Consider the following 22,511-nt stretch of genomic DNA (forward strand, 5'->3'; position numbering starts at 1 on the left):
TATTGTGTTTTTTCCTAAACACTGTAGTATGGTAATATTAGATGCACTATTTAATCAAATATTCTTTAAATATAATCTTATTTATTAATAAATTCAAAAACAAAATTTAATCAATTTAATTAATTTATTAAATGCAATGCCGATTTTTGGGGAGAATATACAAAGCACACTTAAAAAAGTACAACAGGACACACAGAGAAGTTTCAGCATTTTCAAATTTATTTTTGTTTCTCCCCCATTCCTAACATAAACCCATGTAAAAAATACCACACTGTCATAAAATACAGCAGCAGCAATTGCCAATAAAAAAAACTCAAAGTAAGAGAACTAGTGGTGGATTTAGGGTGGAAAAAGCTGGGGGTGGGGGAGAAAAACAGAAAACGGAGGATAAAAAGAAAAAGAAACATTTCAAAATGAGTCCAAACAGTCTGAAAGATCTTCTTGCGACTTTAATTCAAACAGGAAGAGAATAAACAAAAGTGAGCCTAGTCCAATCAGAATGCTCTAAGGCGGGGCTTCATGAATTATTCATGAACGTCTCTGTCCTTCGCTGGATTGACAGACGACACACTTCTCTCCTGAAACTGTCTGTGTGTTTTTGAGTATTGAGTGCACAGGTTCTCTGTTAGAAAGAGCCATTTTTCTTTCATTTATTCCTCAAATCTTCACTTATTTTTCTTTAGCTCGGTCTCGACTACCTAGTAGTCATCCAAGTCAAAAAACTCATCATCTTCTCCCTGGTATTCCAAGCCCTGGAAATCCACGCGGTACCGCAAAATACCTGAGAGAGCAACACATTTTGGTTAAAAAAAGGTGAACAATGATATGATTCTACATCAACACCATGATGAAAAACTCAAATCCAGATGAAGTGTCACCTCCGATTCCTCCGAAGCCCTTGACGAACTGCGATCCCTCCTGACTTTTGTCAGTCACGATCTCCAGAGTGGCTCCAAACTTCTTATAGCTATTGGCGAACCACTCCAGCAGCGGCATGACCTCGATGAGCTCGTGTTCCTGACCCGTCTGTCCCAGAAAAACACAAAACAAACAAATGAACAGTGACACGGTTAACATTATTCCTTTCCATCTGAAATGACTAGGTAAAGACAACTATGTAAAGACTAGGGTTGGGCATCATTTGGGTATTTTATGATTCCGGTGGCAAACCGGTACTTTTAAAACGATACCGGTGCCTAAACTTGAACTGATACTTTAAAAAAAAAGGCACAAAACGACGGTGGATGATTTTAAAGAATGGCTTTTTATAGATTTTTACACTGTTAAAAGACTTGGATTCCCATACTAAACATAGACAAATTTTTCAAAAACTAATGTTGGACGTTTGATGGAGTATTTCTGTGTTAAAAATACTCCTTCCGGTTTCTCACAAGTTTTTGAGAGTGTTTTTTCGAGTATGGGTCGACTTGACGTTAATAGAGCGGAAGGTCCTTGTATGGGCCGTACGGGCTCTTCTCCCGGTAGGGTGCGCGCACGCGTGACTAGAGCGAGAGAGGAAACGCACGCCTATAAACACTCTCTCAGATGCAGATCCAGTCGTCGTTATAGTCCGCGCCGCGCTCCACTTTATTCCTATGGGTGACGTCGAGCGACTTCAACGCTTCAGCACAGCATTCCGGGAAGGCAGCGCTGCATTTGAACCGATTTGAACGCAGAAATGACGGGAAGCTTCACAACATCGCTTCAGTCGCGTCACAAAGTGGATTTCCACGCCACTGCTGTCACAGGACTTCACCAAATCATACCAAAGAAATGTGTTTTTGACAGAGCGGTCCCAGCGATAAAGGTTCGGTCCTGCTTTGGAAGCAGCCGGTGAGTAAAACTGCTTCAAATGTCTCTGCTGTTGACTATCGTCGCGTGAGTAAACATCAGTAAACGACACGATCGCGTGCTTCGTCATTCAAATGCACTAACAGTTAACTTACTCCATTGTTTTTCTATGTATAACGTTACACTAGTCTGACGTGCAAAACCGTTTTGCTTGCTACTGCTAAGGTCTAGTCGCCGCATACAATAGTCCATAAACCGAACCATGTCCTCATAAACTGCGAGTAAACACACACAAATGTTGACAGGCCCCTTAATACAGTACATACCACAGAGACGGACGTCCTGATGTTGCTGTTTCTCCTGTTTGCCTCAAATTTGATTGTGGATCATTATCTGTATTAGCTGAGATAGATGGGTTTCTCCACGCTTGAGGACGTCACCGCTTTGTTCGCGATCGTCATTCTTTAGCTCCGACCACACGATACGCCTCCAGGCGCTCGTTTTTTTCCGGAAAGACTCGGTACAGCCTATATTTCTTTTATAAATATAATAAAACTAAAGACTTTTCGGAGATATGAAGGATGCAATACTACTCTATAGGTACTCAAGATTGACATGAGATTGACTGAAACTGAGTGTTTCACCCCCACTTTAACAATTTATTAAAAGTTTAAAATATACTTAAATATATAAATAGATACAAAACATAATTTACTTAAATTCACAGTAAAAGCTAAGCCACCTAACCCAACTACAATAGGCCTAATTTAACACTAAACAACAGCACTAATACTAGTGATATTACAGCACTGATAACAGCAAATTAGTCTGTAGTCCTGGTCTGCTACAAACCAGCTTCAGTTCAGCATTATTTTGCATTAAATGTGCACTATGTAGTATTTTTGCAGTAAAATAACCAAAAACCACTAGGCCAGTGTTATATATTTTGTTCAACTGAGTAATTACAATATCCCAAATGTTTCCAACTATTTGTAAATTGTGAGAGAATTGCTATTTTAACCAAGGAGCCGGGACGTTTCAGCATAGCGTTTGAACGAGTCGCCTGTCAATTGCGTCATTTCTGCGTAACCCTCGGTTTTATTCGGCAGAAGCGCTTTTCTTTCAGCAGTGTGAACATGTCACAGCAGCGCCGAGCAAATGCACAGAGTAACGTCATAACATCATTTTAAACACACTTAAATGTATCTAATATGATAAACAGAGCTGCGTTACCTTATAATCATGACTGGAAAAAGCGGAAGTGCGGGCTCCCGGCGACTGTGTCCCGTCATAATAAAAGTCCCGGTGTTCGCGAGTCGTGTGTTTGTATAACAATCACTCCAGCGGCCGTGCTCAGCTCCACAACACTCGGCCCTGCTCTGCTTCACACTACAGTAACGTTAATAACCGCATCCATGAACATGATTTCTGCCCGAGTCCTGTTTTCCACCGGCTGTGAGGTGAAGACCACATGTCCCAAGATACAGCGCTCACACTTGGTGTCATCAAACTACGCCTTTGTTTTGAATAGGCGCCCTCCAGTGGACGGAAAGTTGCATAGTGCACCTCTAATGCCTGGTTCAGACTACAAGATATTTTTGTCTGTTATGATAGTTACTGTGTCAGATTATGCGATTTTTACGCCTAAAATCTTGTCGTGTCCTGGACTAGAAACATGTCAGACTACACGTTGTCACTCGACCAATCAACGCTTGTTGTCACGACGTGCGTGATGTCACGACCTGCGTGATGTCATTGACTTTAAGAAACGAGAGCATAAACAAACAATGTTTGAAGCAGCATGTTTTGGCTGTTTTATGTTTAGAAAAGCGCAAAAATAGAAAGAAAACCCAACAAAAAACATGTTCCTGGCTTGCTGGAAGAGGACATTATGGGCTGTCAATCCTCCAAAGAGAACTTGAGGTAAAATATTGTTCTTTTTATATTAAATATTTAGTTATTAGCCAGAAGTAAAAGCTTGCCACCACAACGTATTTGTAAAACATCTTTGAAGCTTACATTCCAGTAACGTTACCGGGTTCCTGAAGGGCTCCCGCTATCGTTCGCCAGCCTTTTTCTTATTTGGTTGTGGTAGTCTGTCGATGACACATTGTACAGGCAGGAGTACTATTGCCACAGCTCCACGAACCTTTCCTCCATTTTATAATTCCACCTAAAGTTAGCCGCTCCGTCATCTCTCATGCGTTTCGCCGTGTTTGAAAGCTGTGTACGAAAACTGTCTGTGATCCGGTTGGTCAGTGTCACGCGTGACAGAACCCGTCGTGAAGGACCGCAAAAAAAAATTAAACATGCTAGTCTTTCTGTCATGGCGCCGTGAACTATCGCAGACGCGGATTCGGTTGTCGTATACTATGACACACTATACGAGATGAAACAATTGATTTTTGCGTCCTGACGTCCATTATCGTTTACGAATCCCTACGACACCTTACTTCACACAGATCGTGCCAAATTCGGGCAAATATCGTGTAGTCTGAACCAGGCATAATATGACCATATTCTCAGGCTAAATATTTTAGAACGCGTCGCGTCTTATTGTTTCCATGGCAACGCATCATGCTTTTCCCATGACACACAGCGGCCACAGTAGCGCTGTATCACAGCTCAGCTATATTGGTTTATTTAATTTTTTTTATCCAGAATATTCACACACTGGTTACCTTTGTCAAGAGCTATCTGATTATATGATTTTCAAATATGTGTAAGTGAATGCATTTTGTCATAATGATCATGTTAGTTAATCTATAATGTGCGATGGGCGCCACCATGTTAGTTTTTGCGCCTCAGAAAATCAGATCTGTCGGATTTACATAATGTAAATTCATCTTCGTCTCACGAAATGCATGAAAGTAAGTGACCAGTGAACTCAGAGAAGAATAGAGTAAACTATATAGTAATTTATATGTGTGTCTGATATGAATAAAAAAGTAAAATTATAACTTTCAGAAAGGAGTTATTGCCACTTCCATAGACATCAGTGTGTTTTTGCTGCTACTTATGTGCATTTAAATGTCTGAAACCTAAAATAAACATAATGTGGTTGAAAACACTGAATCGTTGTGATATGTGACGAGTACTGAGCGCGTCTGTCTCTGGCTCAGCGCCAACCAAAGCACAAAAGCACGTTTGATGGCACCGAAATGAGGAACCGAAACCTTATGATTCGGTCCGGTGCATACCGGTTGTATAGGTACCTGTGCTACATTGGCACCGGGTTTCAGTACCCAACCCTAGTAAAGACGGTTATACACGCACCTCTTTGTCTATGAAGTGAGACTTGTCCTTCTCTTGTTCTGGGGTCAAATAAATGACTTTCTCATCTGAAACACAACATGGAGGAGACATTACAAAAAACACTTCCGCTCGACAACGTAATTTATTACAATCTGTTGAAGCAACAACCTGTTGTAAAAACAAACAGTGAACGCAAGCGTTACACTCCTGTTTACACCGATCACACTTCAACACAGAGTTATACGGGACAGGAGGAAATGGTCAATATAGTCCTTTACAATTAGGTCTGATTAGTTATCATTCGTTAATGCATTAACTAACAATGAACAATACATTTGTTACAGTATTTATTTATTTATTATTGTCAACATAATATACTTCATTGTTAGTTAATGTCCATTAAATAATATTAACAGATACAACTTTAGATTTTAATAATGCATTAGTAAATGTTGAAATTAACATTAATTCATACTTTATAAGTATTTTGCATTATTAGTTAATGACATATATATAATGTTAACTAATATTAACAAATTAAACCTTACTGTAAAGTGCTTCCATTATAGTTAACTACAAATAAAAAACAAAACAAAAGTTTACTTCAAAGTACATTAACTTTAACCTAAACTGATTAATATATTTTCAGGTAAGAGATTTATCACGTTTGAGCTGTATTTATATTTAAACATTTATATGCTAAATTTCACATTTTTACTTAGTTTAACTTTTATTAAATGCATTACAAAAAAACTAAAAATGAAATGAAAACTAAAAATGAAAACTATAGACAGACATAAAAATCTTTTTATATTAAAAAGGAAAATTTATTTAAAAAAAATTATAAATATTTATTTTTAAAATAAAAAAAAGCTTTTTTGTTTTATTAAACTATAACATACTATTAAATATTAAAATAACACTAATATATTCCCATATAACCATTGCATCATCATTGGAACACTGAACTGACCAATCAGAAGACAGGAATGAATGTGTTCATATTATAATTCCTGAAGTGATTTAATTAGACCTTTTGTGAGATGCTCTCCATGTGCTGACTACAGGAACATGAAATGATCTTGAATCAGAAACTGTGTGGTTTTGTAAGGAACACGTGTAAGATTCTCAACCCATCCCGTGTGTGTTCATGTACCGTTCTCCGGGTCGGTGACCTCTGCACCATGCAATCTCAGGACGTATCTCATCGTCTCCAAGTTTTCATAGACAATGAGAATTTCAACGGCTCCCATTTCCAGCGCCTTCAGTGTGTCCTCCACACCGAAACAATACTTCCCTGTGTCCTGACTGATCTCATCAAAGTATCGCCCTGAGACAGAGAACACAGCGATCAATTATATTATATATAGGTTTTTTTTTAGTTTTTTTTTTAAGTCCACTTTTTTTCCACTTAGGGTAACAAACTTGTGAAACATTTTCTTTAGTTTTTCAATAAGGTTCATCCTACATTGTCTATCACAATGTCTAAAGAACCCAGGAAAGTAGAAGAGCCAAATTTGCCCGAGAGAAATTCGAAGATCTGGTGTACATCATATGAAGAACAAGGGCTATTATTATTTTTAACATAAAATTTTTGTTAATGACAGCTTAAAGGGTTACTTCAGCGATTAGCATATGGCTTTGTATCAGTAGAAAACCTGGAGTATATTCAAATGATTGTGCTTTACCCCCTCAAATCCCCCTGAGACAAGAGATTTATGCATTTTATTTCTGGAAAAACTCCTCCTATGATGCAAATTGACGATATTTGCATCATAGGAGGAATGTTTGGCCAAAGGCTAAAGACTACAGCCAGCAGAGGGAGCCATTTCCGCATGTTCTGAACCCGCGCATGGGGGATGGAGATCACACTCAGAGCTCAGCTCGCAGCTACAGGCACTCATTTAAACGGAGCTATGGTGAGCAATGTAAGTCTTTTAACTTCTCAAATTAATTTCTATGAAAGTTAAGCTTGCAAAGGCATGAATTGAAACGCGCCAGACTGAACTCGCGTTGTGAATGTATGCCGCGAGTGTAGTCGCGATTACTTCAGCTCTCATCACGAGCTCATCAGTTCATTTATCTCACTCGTGCAGTTAGTGATCAGTGCTGTGAGACTCGCGCGGTGACTCACTCATTATATTGAACAGACACGTTTTTAATTGTAGTGTCTTCAACAACTCAGTCACAGTAATGAAGTTGGTAGCTTTGGGAATGGCCTCACAGCAGGGCAGCGAAGCATTCTGGGAATTGTAGTCTTTCATCCCCATGAGACAAAAATACATTTTCTGTCTTTTCTCAGTCTAGAAAGGACCAAATTCAAAAATAATTTCACATTTCTACCACATTGATGACCCAGTTTAAATACAGATTCATCTTCCCAGCGCTGAAGTACCCCTTTAAACTGACACATATAAAATCAATCATCCTGCATCTTAGGGCTGGTTGTCAGTGAGTGGTACGGTTCAGTACGCAATTATTTTCTGTTTCCATTGTCAGAAGTTGTGAACGGTACCCTAATTTTTAATCCGTACTCCATCACTTTTTTTGGGACCCTTCCGTTGGGGTACCTTGCACAGCAGTCCGGTACTAAAGGGTGGAGCTAGACTCACTGTAGAGCACTGATTGGTTGACAGAGAATCATCACTTGTGCCATTCTTTAATATACCATACAATACCACTGTTTATCAGGCGAGAATGTAGCCGTTTAAATCTCATATCTGTTGCTAATTTATAAAGACAGCACCTATTTGAACATTTCATCTGGCGCTTTCGGAGGTGTGAGATCCAGTCGATCACTGGGCGGGCGCTCAGCGCTCCTTAACCCCACCGAGAGCAGCCATTCCTCGGCTAGTCCTTCTGATGACTAATGTCTCTGTAGTGGTTAAAACATGAGACATGTTTCTCCTGTAGATCTAACAGCCAATCTTTAGTCTCATGAAACTATAATTTGTTCCCTAGCAAATCGTTTTGGCTAAGGGCAAAGTGAAGTGGCATAACTTTTATTTATAATTTAGGCTTGTTAACTTCATCATTGTAGACTAGAGCACTGACTTTCTATGTCTGCCTGAATTATTTGCTTTATTTCTTATTGTACTTTTTACTTATACTGTATGATGGCTATCATTTATCATAAAAACTGACATTTAACAAAAAGAGGCAGGATTTATTACAGTGAAGATAATCAGAGTACATATGCACATATTGCCTGGACCATATTTTATTGTTTAATTTTACATAAATGTAATGAATAGAGGCAGGGTTGTGTTTTATATTTGGTCTTAGTATAAATCCTAGACCTACATGCAGTGAAGATAATCAATACGAGTTGCCTTAACCACACTTGTGTAGCTATTAACCCTTAAATGCATACCTCGGGTCGTTAGCTACAGACATAACCAGAGTAGCAGAATGAGCAGAGGGACGCTATTGAAAACGTGGCTGTACATTTGCAGAATTGCTGGACTCGTGTCCTCGGGAGTGCATTCTCCTGAGTCAGACATGGCATTGAGTAACAACTAATGTCTGCGCTTGTCTTCTTGTGACAAACAGCCACATGTCGAGAAGAAAGAACAAGATCTGCTGCATGTCCTGTGTCGCTTTCTTCTTAGTGCAAAAATGAAGTTGATCGGAAAATGGAGTATGACACCACCACACCTATCAAGTAAGGGTACTGTTGGTGGTGGAGTTTACTGTCCCAAATCGTTCTGTACTGAACCGTACCACAGCCATTCATATTTTAATTAATCCGGCACACATTCAACCGCAGGTTTAAAATAATGAAGATGTATTGAAGATGTATTTTTTGGAAATGGCTTATGTACTAATATATCAATACACACAAATTAGGAATATTGGTCAATATTAGGTTTTGATAATATGGTAAATGGTAAATGGACTGCATTTATATAGCGCTTTTATCCAAAGCGCTTTACATTTTTGTAAATGTAAGGCGCCATCCAGCTCGTCGGGAGCAGTTGGGGTTAGGTGTCTTGCTCATGGACACTTCGACACTTGGTCAGGTGGAACCGGGGATTGAACCACCAACCTTCTGGTTTGTAGACAACCTACATGAACCACTGAGCCACTGCCGCCCGCAATATGATAATATGATAATGTGTTTAAAGATTATTGCGTTGATACTAGTAAAATCTGTATACTGAATGTGTTAAATAATCTTCTTAGTCTTTCCTTCCTGTGATGGGCAGCTCAGAAACAAACTAGTTTAAATTAAATGAATTGCCAATTACAGTTTATTGTACTAAAACGTACGAATAAGAACCAGAAAGAAAAAAAAAACTGCATAATGCAAATCTTTTAATTATAAACAAGCCTGAAATTCCTCGGGACTGTTTGACATTTTTTAAATGTCTCATTTTGACTTTGAAATATTCAGCGCTTACATTTAATTAATTTAATTGAAGCCTTTTGAAGTTTAATATACACATTGATTTTCTGACCTACATTTAAAGGTGCGCTATGTAGTATTTTTGCAGTAAAATATCCAAAAACCACTAGGCCGGTGTTATATATTTTGTTCAGTTGAGTACTTCCAATATCACAAATGTTTCCAACTATTTGTAAATTGTGAGAGAACTGCTATTTTAACCAAGGAGCCGGGACGTTTCAGCATAGCGTTTGAGTGAGTCGCCTGTCAATCGCGTCATTTCTGCGTAACCCTCGGTTTTATTCAGCAGAAGCGCTTTTCTCTTAGCAGTGTGAACATGTCACAGCAGCGCTAAGCGAACACACAGAGTAACGTTATAACAATTTTAAACACACTTAAATGTATCTAATATGATAAACAGAGCTGCGTTTACCTTATAATCATTACCAGAAACGCGGAAGTGCGCGCGCTTGGCGACTGTGTCCCGTCATAATAAAAGTCCCGGTACTCGCGAGTCGTGTGTTTGTATAACAATCAGTCCAGCGGCCGTGCTCAGCTCCACAACACTCGGTCCTGCTCTGCTTCACACTACAGTAACGTTAATAACCGCATCCATGAACATGATTTCTGCCAGAGTCCTATTTTCCACCGGCTGTGAGGTGAAGACCACATGTCCCAAGATACAGCGCTGACACTTGGTGTCATCAAACTACACCTTTGTGTTGAATAGGCGCCCTCCAGTGGACGGAAAGTTGCATAGTGCACCTTAAAGATTTTTTTTTTATTATAATTAAAAAAAAATTTTTTTCATATTTTAACATTTATGACTTTTGATGGCCTTAAATTGTACAAAACTAAATGTAATAATTGTTTAAAACCTGTGGGTGTTTGAACATTGCAAAACTAGTGTATCTGAAAGCAGAACTAGACTGTGGTCTTCAATCAGATTGTATGCATCTGATACGAGACTGCATTTTTGTGAGAATCAATATTTACCTATCAACTTTTTCTCCTGTATGAATTTGACGTTGGACAGGACTTCAGCGGAGAGCTCAATGGCCTGATTGAAGCCGTTTTCTCCTCCGTAAGAGATGTCAACCAGCTTCAACACTTTCGCTTGTAACCTCTGCAAAAAATCATAGACAATGAACTGATGTTAGAGACAGACTTCAGCCTATCACAAAGAACCTACAATTTGTTCACATAAAATGATAAACTATGTTCAGAAAAGCATACTACTCATATACATAGCATACTACTTACTTTTTCTGCAATTTAATGTCATTTCGATTCACATACTATGTTTTACGTATGCACTACACATGGGGCATTTCATAGTGCATTTAATTCAACTAATCACAGTGAACAACGGGTAACCAAATAGACTTTCTTCTTACCGGGTCGAACATGTCTGATTGGCTGAGCTCTGTTTTAAAATCTGCAGACCCAGCCAGCACCAGTCCGGCAACATTGACTTTATCGTTGGACACGAAGAGCTGCACAGCCGTCTCTGCCACCTTCCTCACGTAATTGTGTCTCTTCTCCATTCTTAACCGAGCAAAACGCAGCGCAGACTGACCTCCTCTTCCTGAGAGATAACATGACGTATATAGACACATTTATATACGTAACATTTAAAGGGATAGTCCACTCAAAAATGAAAATTCTGTCATTATTTATTCACCCTCATGTTATTCCAGCTCTGTAGGACTTTTTTCATATATTGAGAACACATTCATTCTCATGTTACGCATCACATTTGAGCTTCCAGAAGAACCAATGAGGTTCATTCTCATGTTACGCATCACCTTTGAGCTTCCACAAGAACCAATGAGGTTCATTCTCATGTTACGCATCACCTTTGAGCTTCCACAAGAACCAATGAGGTTCATTCTCATGTGGAGCAGTTCAGCGTCTGTTTTTATTCACTGATAAATGTTTATATGTGAATAAAAGACTATATTTAATTTGTTCTTTATATGAATCGATCAACTGATATTCATTTATTTTACAAAACTCGATGGATGTCTGAAGTGTCTTTTGGGTAAATAGACTTTCAAAGACTCTCAGATTTAATTAAAATATCTTCATTTGTGTTTTGAATTTAAACGAAAGTCTTTGAAAATGACATGAGAGGGAGTAAATGAAGAGAATTTAAAAGGCAAAGTTCACCCAAAAATGTAAGTTTAACAAACTAGTGAAACATTTCCTTCAGTTACTCACATGTGAGAACTGATCATGTATATCCTAGTCGTTTACATTTTATGACAATCTTTAGGAAACTTAATGGCGAAATACAAAGTGCATTTAAATCCGCTTGATTATTACATATATTGTGAATGTATGATGTGTGTCCGAGAAAGCATCAAGGTAAAATGTCTAGGCATGATTACCGTGTTTTTTAGGAAGGTCCACAGTAAATTTGTGCAGCACGTCTCGGGTGTTTCCCTGCAGAGTCCCAAACAGCGCTCCACTACCATCAATGACTATGAATCCAAACTTACTGTCATCTGACAATAATGCCGTCAGGGCCTTGAGAAAGACAGAAGGTTATACAGCATCTCAAATACAATGAGCTTTATGAAACACTTCATTTGGATTGGGATTTTACCTCCGTATGGAACTTGTTGTCACAGAGGTACAGGGAGGTGTTGATGGGTTTGAACGGCTCAAAGTCGATGTTCACTTTCTTCTCTTTGCCTTCGTCTGTCACTATGGTGCCGCAGTAAACCACCAGACCATTATGGGGCACTGTAGGAGACAAGAGATTTTCTCTAATCTATCATTGCTTGTCATTGCTGTCATAGACTTTGATGCATTAACTGTTGGACATTATTATGCATTATAACGCATATATTAAGCAAAATGCTCCACTCTCAAGTTAGTGTTTCAGCCTGTTTTGGACAAAACAGAGATTTTTCCGGCCAAACTTTTTTGGTCGCCAAAATTTCAGTGCATCACTATATGGCAAGATTTCATAAAGGCTACTTTTATGGTAACAGAAAATAAAGACCAAATACTAGATAATGGCCTATCGATTAAAGTCATTTTCCCATCTATGTGCCATAAAACAAGCTATATTATAAATATTGTTGCTTTGGAATAGCATGTGCAGATGAACTGTGCACAATAAGATCATGTATTTGCATTCAGCAAGTTGTCAAAAACTGTCAATTTGTAGGGTCATGTTGACTTTATATCCCATCTTATGATTAAAACAATCCTTTTAACCATTTAACCAACTTCCAGCTAGCAAAGCCTCTAACAAAACTCACCCAGTTTTCCACCATAAATATGTCAAGTAAGCACTTAGCACTATTTTCTTCAGAAAGCACAATGTTCGGGGTTCATACACAACTTGTTCAAACCTGTTCTCAAACGACCAACTCAATAAAATCACAGAGATATGAGTGATAAGAATAACAGGCTTTTGTCTCACATGTCCTCTTTAGAAATGCAGGTGTGTTTGACTGTGATTAAAAAGGACACACACACACACACACACACACACACACACACACACACACACACACACACACACACACACACACACCTTTGTTATAGAGTTTGAGTCTCTGCTGGACTGAGGTAATGGCTCCCAACACCGACAGTCGGTTCACTCGACTCTTGATGTTTGACGCCGTACCGAACTCATCCGCCAACATCTTAGACACCCTGGAGATCTGATCTTTAGGAGGAATGATGAGCGAGATCATGCTGGTCCCATTACTGACAGAGAAAAAAAGCAAACGGCCATGTTATTCAGCTCTACAAAATATCAAACTGACAAATCACTGTCATTTAAATCATTTATAAAGAGAACAATGTCTTAACTCCAAAATCTAGCGAGTAGTCTTAAGGTGAAGCAGCCTTTTAACCCATCTAATGCCCCTTTTCGAGCCTATATAGTTGAGGTTCATCAATGCTTCAAAATACAGACCTAAAGTACAGACTTAAAATACGGACCTCTTTTAAAGGGGTGGTTCCGTGTTTTTTTTCTAAGCTTGGTTGTGTTTATGGGGCACAGTATAACATGTCTTAATAATTTTTTTTTCTTTTTTACGGCATATTTTTCTTATATTTTACCTTTATTCCACACCGCTGGTTAGATGGCCAAATGTAGTTTCCGGTATCTTTATTGGCTGAAGTGCTAAGCCCCTTACCGTTACAGGCAGAAGTCCCATCTGCGGTGACTAGAGAGGGTTTATAATGTCACCTACCCGGGAAGAAGCTCGTTGTAGTCCAAACCGGCCGTTTTAGGCAATAAACTGCCATAACTTTAAAAGACTATATCTCCGTTTGCATTGAAGTTTCAGCGCTGTAACTTTGCAGATACTGTTTATGCTCAAGCAGCAACATTACACACTAACTAAAGTAAAAAAGTGAAATTGCATGCAACCACCCCTTCAACAAAAGACACTCAGCAGATTATTGCAGAAGTAAAACTTAAAAGCTAAGTGGTTTAAAGCACAGTTTCAATGGTAACGCAATGTCCAATTTAGCTAGAATTTTAGTGTTTAAGCTTTTAAATGATGACAATTTTTTATGATTTCTAAAATGTGTTATAGGGTAAAAAGGCAATGCATAAGCCTGCAAGCAGGACACAGTTAACAGGCTATGGTAGCATCCAAACTGAAAATGAACCTCATTAGTGTCTGATTTGGATCATAGTGAGCAATACTTCGCAAATGAGGCTCTCATCTTGAATATTTCCACACTCTGACCTGAGACCAGTAATAAACTCTTATATTAATTATAAGAGAGAGATTTAATTGGATGAATGTTACATAAATATGTTATATGAAATAAATCCTAGTACAAACACCCATTCAGGCCAATGATAAAGATCGAATTGTAAGAAGCAAAACATTTTAAATGTAAAAGAATATAGTGCACACCACAACTATATCAATGACTACACTGAGAAAAAATCATGTCCTGGGTGCCGTTAAGGCGGAGAACTGCCATAATGCCTTCCTCGTCTAAAATATTTTACTGGATTACACTGGAAAAGGATTCTTGTTGAAGATAAATAAATTTTAATAAAGTTCTTTTTATGATAAGAGTATATTAAAAGCTCTGAAAATAACAATAATAAAGTCAGTAATTTTTCACCCCAGATGCAGCTGTAACCTAAATATTGTATTTTTGGATTTAACGTTTGTGCACATGAAGTGGGGGTGGCATGACATCCATTGATGCTGTCTTTTAATTCTATAATTATTGTAGAGCTCCTTGGATTATTTTTCATCATCCATTTCATAAAATTTTATTACAGATTAATACACTGTATATAAAAGTATTTAATTTACAAGTGTCATGCTTGTGATTTATGACATCATTACTGATTTGTTTATTCTGAACAAGAAGTAACTTCAATTTATTTGTGTATTCTACTTTTCATTGTATTAGTGTAACAACAGCGCACCCACTACATGTATAAATATATAGCGGTCTAGCTGGAGGGCACTAGGACCTGGAGGAGCTTCTGCTGCTGTGGAGGCTGCCGCACGCGCTAGAGAGTGGGGAGACGCGATTGGGCTTGTTTTGGGTTCGTTTTGTTGTGAAAACTGGCAAATCTGCTGCTGACGGTCACGTCCTTCTGTACGTGCATTCAGAAATTCAAGGCAGCATTTAAAAACAGTCAATATAAATCACTGTACATGCAATGCATTTTCTTGTTTTCACTTGAAGAATGACTGCAGTGCTGACATGGTCTCATCTGTAGCACTCCTTGCACACGTGAGTTATTGCAGGCGCATATCAACACGTTATCATATCGGCAAGGCATATCGGCATAATGTTTTCATATCGACCGATGCCGATTTTTATATTTTAAGTGTTTATCGGCCGATTCCGATGTCGTGCCGATAATATCGTGCATCCCTAGTTTGAATTGCTTGAAATATAATTGAAATCCCTTTACAACAGGAAAATACAGTTGAGAGCAACATGCAGTCATAAAGGCTTCACAATCCACATTTTTGTGAGAGCCTGAATACAAAATCAAAAGTCTCATCATTAAAAGCCATGTCCCAAGTACACAATGGAGATGTTCTCATTAGAATTTAATGAGAACATCTCAATGGTGTACTTGGGACATGGCTTTTAATGATGAGACTTTTGATTTTGTAATCAGGCTCTCACAAATTATATAAAAATGTGGATTTGGATTTATCTGTCAATTTTTTGTTATCGGCTTTCAAATATAAACAAATGATCAGTATTGGCCAAAATTTTCATATCGGTGCATCCCTAAAGCCCAACAGGAAGAATTGTATCTTCAATTAATCTTAAAAGTCTAATATACACTGCACGGCAAAAAAAAGTCACCGTTTGGATCTAAATAGGCAAAAGCTTAAAAGTCTATGATAGGATCATTATTGCAGTGATCTTGACCCAAAAAATGTATGCACCTCTCGATGGAAATAAATGTTGTGATGGTGTTAACATTAAGAGGTGCAGCAATTTTTGATCAAGATCTTGTATTGACAATGCAAGAGTCCAGCACTTTATAAAGTCTCCTCCAGCACACCCCAAAGACTTTCAATGAATTTATGGTCTGGACTTAGAGGTGCCAATTAACATGTGAAATGATGGGAAAAAATTCTACGGTTCGGCAGAAACCGAACCCAGTCAAAAAGCCCAATATTCGGCCGAATCCGAACCCTGGATTCGGTGCATCCCTAGTTTTTAGCTAAGAATAGACTAAAAAAATTTACACAGTGTAGCTTTAAGTTGAACGATATAATTAAAAAAGCTATTTGATTGGAATGATTGTATTATTCACAAAGACGACTTGTCACAAACTCCTGGTGTAACGATAAGCAATACAAGTACTTCCAAAAGATGATTACCTCTTTGTTATGATGTTAGTACCGCATAAATAATAATGATAAAGTGGGGTTGAAATGACTTTGTGAGGCTGCTTCATACTGTACATTTACATGGCAGCTGCTCTCTCTGGATCAGTGGCAGGGCGAACAAAGATTTGAATGTTACAGAACTTTCAGTGTGATGATCGTACTTTCAAAGGTTAACCAAAGTCACTAAAGTCTTTGGTTTAAACGGTTTCACATCGCAAGCGTCAGCAGAGCAGGAGCTTTGTGCCCTTTGTCCATAGTAGTGTCGTCAAAAGTACTGACTGTGATACCAATTCAGTACTGAAATATTACTGTACGGTACTGACACTACGTCTACATATTTTTTTCCCAGTTCATGGACACAAATTTTGATTCTCAATTTATCCAGAATCGTGTAGCTCTAGTAAGTAATGACAACATTTTTGGTTGAACTATCCCTTGAAGAGTCTATGATTGGATCATTATTGCAATAACAACACTAGTTCGTGGAATGTATAAAAAATAATACAGACGTAGTGTCCGTGACGTCACCCGAAGGATTCTGAAGAGCATTTTTGAAGACTAAAGTGGGCAGAGCCGGCTGTTGCCATCTTGGCAGCGCGTCACTCCCAGATAACTGAAAATGGGCAAAGTGGCAGGATGTGGGTGGAGCTGAGGGGCCAATTTACTGAAAACACACCCACCTAGCTCAACCATACTGGCAACCCACCTGTCACTCAAGTGGCCATGCCCTTAATTATGCAGAACATTAAGGCTTAATATAATTAAAACGGACAAGTTATAAAAATAAATCTCTAAACTGTGCGCACCTCTGCAATCCAGGTGTACACAATACCTGCCCGTGATAAATGCCGCGGCTGAAAGCGATCGTCATTAGAATAACACGCCCCTATATATTCAAGTCTCCGCCTCCCCCACGCCCTCATTTTACGCCATGGACACACGGAAGACGGCAAAGAAGCAAAACTTCTCCGACGTGAAGATCGGGCGCGCCTTAAACATCTTACTAGTCCACTAGTCAGGGCACTGATTAGGACATAAGTCAATGGGCTGACTCCCTGATCAGTGCCCTGACTAGTAGACTAATGATTGAGGCCCATCGAGACCATCACCAGGGAAGTGGAAAAAAACTAAATTGTTTTATTTGGGAGTTTAAAGAGTGGGATTAAAGGCACCCCCCCAAAAAAAAAAAAAAATTATATATATATATAATGACCCAAATTACGAGTAGTGTTAATAGTGTGGGGGTTGAGAAGCGCACTCCAGCAGTATAAAGATGTTTGGATCATAAATTACCTATCACGATGCATTATTTTACAGCACGTTTTGAAACAATTAGCATTTAATTTCGTATCATGGCACATGTATTGGGGTGTACGATATGATGATGTGATGTGGCGTAGCCTACCATTCATTCACATTAATAATTGCATGACAATTTGTAAGATTATTTTTATTATTATTATGATTTTTATTAATAAATAACAAATTATTGTTATTTAGAAGAAGAATGTCGTTATTATTTTTTATTATTTAAAAGAAGAAGAATGTCATTTTTATTATTTTGTCAGTCTGAATTATTTTCAGTCCCAGTCCGTGCGCAGCTGCCGGGCCTAACCCTGAAACGTCAGGTAAAGCGCACAGGCTCACAACTGCAGGAATACATATGCCTAGAAAACAAATGCTTTGGTAAAGTCACACAAATTAAACATTAAAGTCTGTGTTGCACAAAAATATACACTGAAGTTTATAGTTACTCTATTGTTGTTGCTGTATTTTTACACTTGGTCTCAATATAGCATAACTTTGTCGGTGCGTTTTGTGGTGTTAGGAATTGTTTTTCTGCGCATTTTGGCACTAACTCCAAACGTGCGTACACCCAGGGTCGTGTTAAGCTTTTGCCGGGCCCATGCAGATTAGACTTTAAATTACACGAATCTGCGGTGAAATAACCAGTTTTTCACTTCAATGCGTGTTTATTTTAATGAGAGCAATGTTCTATCACTTTAATTCAGCGTGCCCAGTACAAAATAGACTCGGTGCAGAAACGATCGATGCGCTGCTGCAGATGCACCGCTCCTGGAAAGCACTGCCGGACCGCATCCGTGTGCAGTGAGAAAGCTGTAATCCGTTAACATTGGGACGAATAACAGCGGATCTATTCGTGATCAAACTATTTGCGTTGCAAATCTAAGCAGTTCATAGGAGTCATTTGTTGGACTACTACACAATAATAGAAAGACGTGTTTTATTGCTATTTTCTCATCACATTTGAAGCGCCGCTAATGTAAATCGGTAGAGGAACAATTTATATTTTATGCATTGGGAATTTGGGATACACTAGTTGCCTGCTGGGGTGGCAATGGTCTTTATTTTGGGGTAGCAGTTGAAACCCCAGTAGATCTGCCCCTGCCACTGTCATATTTTCTTACATTGTCGTTCGACATGTTGAGGTGACGATGTACTGGGTGCCCGCTGTGACTTGATTTGGGTGTGTGACAACGATGCTCAACGTACGCATAATTACCTCGATCCAAAAAAAAAAAAAAAAGGATAACGCAAAGGAGAATTGTCTCGGGGCCCCCCTGGTGTTCGGGGCCATGGGCTGCAGCCCATGTTGCCCATTAGGATAACGCGGCCCTGCGTACACCACTTCCTGAGCTGGCATAGGATTTGAGCGTGCCGTACGCCAACGTCCATATTGATAAATCTCTAAGTCACCGTGGGTTTGGGTGCACGCAAGGTGTACGCTGGAAACTTGGTGTACGCACTTTTGATAAATGAGGGCCATTGACACTGGCAGCCACAAAATACGAGCGGTTCACACACTCCACTGATTTAGGCGATGTGAAACAGACATAATACATAGCAAAACCGTTGTCATTTAGGTATAAGATCGCGTTTGTTTGAAATGAATCGAGATCACGATTTTTAACAATTAATCGTGCAGCTCTATTACTTACTCGCCCTCATGTTGTTCCAAACCTGTAGGAAGTTCTTCTGTAGAAGACAAAATAAGATATTTTGAAGAATGTCAGTACGTGACAGTTGACGGCACCCGTTGACTTCCATAATATGGAGATTTAAAAAAAAAAAATACTATGTAAATCAATGGGTGCCGTCTGTCCTGTTAGATACATTCTTCAAAATATCTTTTTTGTTCAACAGAAGAAACTCTTACAGGTTTGGAACAACATGATTGACTGAGGGTGTGTAAATGACGACAGAAACTTTCATTTTGGCTGAACTATCCCTTTAGGCATTTGCCTATTTAAATACAAACCGGGCAGTGTAGTTTTTTTGTCAAGTTTATTATTCACTCTGTTCTCATGAAGATAATGTCAGGCCCTGTTTCACAGACAGGTCTTAGATTAAGCCAGGATTACACCTTCGTTCAATTTGAACATTTAAGTAGCTTTTTTAAACATACCATTTCTGGTGTTTATCTTGGGACTAAACAATGGCACTGACGTAATTTAAGATCTGCCAGTGCAAGTTGTTTTCAGTTAAACCAGCTCAAACATGCATTTTAGTCTGGGACTAGCTTAAGCCTTGTCTGGGAAACCGGAGGAAAGAGTGTCAAAGAGACACAAAGAGGTCAAAGGCCTCAATATTGCAAGCAGACAAAAGTGGCATTTCTAGAGTTCTCTTACACAAACACACACATAAACTGCTGCTTAAACAGAGACTGACTTCAAACATTGGGTTTACACAATCCACACTAAGATCTGAGGTGGAATCAGGGTCAAAACACAGAGCAGAAGGCAGAGCAGTTTATTTACACACACACACACACACACACACACACACACGTGGCATGAAGGTCAGTGGCACTCACGCATTGAAAACAAAGAGTTTCCGTTTCTGATGTGGGATTCGGCATATTTCATTTGTGCATGAGTATGAATTATTGCCATCTTGCACACACACACAGAATTTACCCTTGAATGAAGGTCTGTTGTTGTGAAGCTCAACACAAGTACCCGTCACAATGAAAGCATGAGTGCCAAACGGTCATGCCGTCGACGCATTTACACGCTTCATAACACATGCTGTGGTTCTTCAAACAGGCCAATGTACACAAGCTTTACCCTAGATATAAAGCCCACAGATATACAACCTCCATCCTAATATGACAGGTGAGTGAAGTGAAGAAAACAAGAATTTCCTTCCTCTCCTCTCCAACTGTGGCAGCAGCCTAAAGGTAGCTTGTAGGATCAAATCCAGTGAACAATTGGGCCCTTGAACAAGTCTTGGAATTTATAATGAGTGGCACTGTTTGATAAGTAATTATTGTTATTAGGAGGCACTAAACACACCTGTTTAAAACTTATTGAGATTCAAAACTTAAAGACAACATCCAGACTGAAGTATCAAACAGTGTTATGAGAGCTGACGGGACCTGCATCTGGAGTCATCAGGCATTAGTGTTTTTTAAGGCAGGAACCACCATTACTATTGCTTATGTTAGGGATTGGGAAGAAAACACAATCGAACTATCTCCGTGTGTGTGTGTGTGTGTGTGTGTGTGTGTGTGTGTGTGTGTGTGTGTGTGTGTGTGTACAAACATATTACACAATACACACAGGTATTGTAAACACAAAGTTTTGTGTACAATAACGTTACATCGATTTGACAGCACTATAATTCGGTGGCAGTAATGAATGAGCCCTTGTGGTGGGTTGAAACTACAACCTTTCAGTTACCCGTCCAGGTGTAAACCACTGAACTAACACACGTTCAAAAAACTTCCAAGACAATTATTCGTCTTGTTTATCTCCAAAAATACGGTCAAACACACACTTCTACACAAACTCTCTCACCCTCTCGCCGCCTCCAGACTCTTGATGAGTTTCTTGATCTTCCAGATCTCAACATTTCTGTCCGCCGTGTTCGGATCATCTGCCATCTTCAGTCCTACAACAGCGGAAAGAAACTGCCGTTAAAATCGGGACTGACCCGTGTGTGCGCGCGCATGCGTGTGTCCTGCCCGGATGAGCGTGTCCACACTAGTGCCCGATGATCGGTGATTTCGCCACCCTCCAAGGACGCACCAACAAAAAAACTACAACAAAGTACCGTGGTATTACCCTGATTTTCGAACGCGTGCCCCGGCCGGAGCGGTTATTCAATTGTTTGAAGTACACTGGAGTACCATGTAAACATGACAAATGTCGAAGTACAGCATCAAAAGTACTTCATATCATCTTTAAAACCCCATATACACATCTATGATACATATATGCTCGTTAAAAATACCTGACTCTCTCCCTCCGGTTTCGATCGGTCTGTCTGTCTGTCTGTTCCACACGCGTCACGCCGCCGCCGGTTCCTGCGGATACACGTGGGAGGAGGAGCTTCTTCGTTTCATTTCCTAGTTACCTGCATAGAAACCATTGGGCGCCAAATGGATCTATGAGACATGCAGCTGTGCTCCTCCAGGGGGCGCTCGGTGGCCCAGAGAGAGCCAGTCCTCCACTCGGACACGTTCAAATCTCAGGATTGTTTTGTGTGAACATGCATTTTGATCAATCATTTTTTGAAGATATTTAAAAGCAACAGCAAAAGCAACTTCTTTTGGTGAAGTTCTAATGAAACTGTAGGCCGTTTGTTTTGGGAGTGTCCTTTTGCTCTGTCTTTTGGAGTAGGCTAGTGGCAATGCACCAATAGTCCAAAATGTATACTGTGATTTTTCTTTATCTTATAGACACGTGTGTGTGTGTGTGTGTAGGCTATATATTAATGATAATAATTAAATCAATGCACAATTTAGTATAAATCTCTTTTTATTAATTGGATAGTTTTAGCCTAGGCTATATATCCTACTCATAAATGTAAATATACAAAAAGTAAACCCCACTCAACATTGTTAAACAAGATGATTTGAATTTGTACTTAAATACAAGTTCAATGTCTGTAAATATGAACGTTATAAAAACATCAAGAATTTGTACTATGTTTAATGCTCTTTTAATATGCTTTATTTAGGCCCATTGTTGGGCCCTCCCCCATTTTATCTTATTTTTTTCTTTTCAGATTAGACTTCTTTATATAATTTTCCTTATTGACTATGAGCCATAATTTGTTGATTACTATCTGAAAGATTGGTGGTGTGTTATTGCAGGGGTTTTCAAACTGGTGTCCAGGGACCCCTAAGGGTCCTCCAGAAGGTCTATAAGGGGTCCCCAGAGAAGACAAAGCAAAAATGGACACAG

The 22,511-nt window shown here is 39.1% G+C and overlaps 1 protein-coding gene across 1 annotated transcript; it reads right to left on the reverse strand.

Moving 5' to 3' along the window:
• Positions 1–197: 197 nt before the first annotated feature.
• Positions 198–21,679, reverse strand: etf1a (eukaryotic translation termination factor 1a). The gene is made up of 11 exons (XM_067456963.1): positions 21,556–21,679; positions 21,120–21,213; positions 12,987–13,162; positions 12,045–12,184; positions 11,827–11,965; positions 10,831–11,021; positions 10,430–10,559; positions 6,203–6,376; positions 5,068–5,132; positions 879–1,026; positions 198–781 (listed from the first exon to the last, which is right to left on the reverse strand). Exons 2-11 carry the CDS (start codon positions 21,203–21,205, stop codon positions 699–701), a joined length of 1,332 nt encoding a protein of 443 aa, XP_067313064.1. The 5' UTR covers positions 21,206–21,213; positions 21,556–21,679; the 3' UTR covers positions 198–698.
• Between the last annotated feature and the right edge of the window lie 832 nt (positions 21,680–22,511).

This window comes from Pseudorasbora parva, chromosome 11, assembly GCF_024679245.1.
Source record: "Pseudorasbora parva isolate DD20220531a chromosome 11, ASM2467924v1, whole genome shotgun sequence".
In the NCBI taxonomy this organism is placed as follows: Eukaryota; Metazoa; Chordata; class Actinopteri; order Cypriniformes; family Gobionidae; genus Pseudorasbora; species Pseudorasbora parva.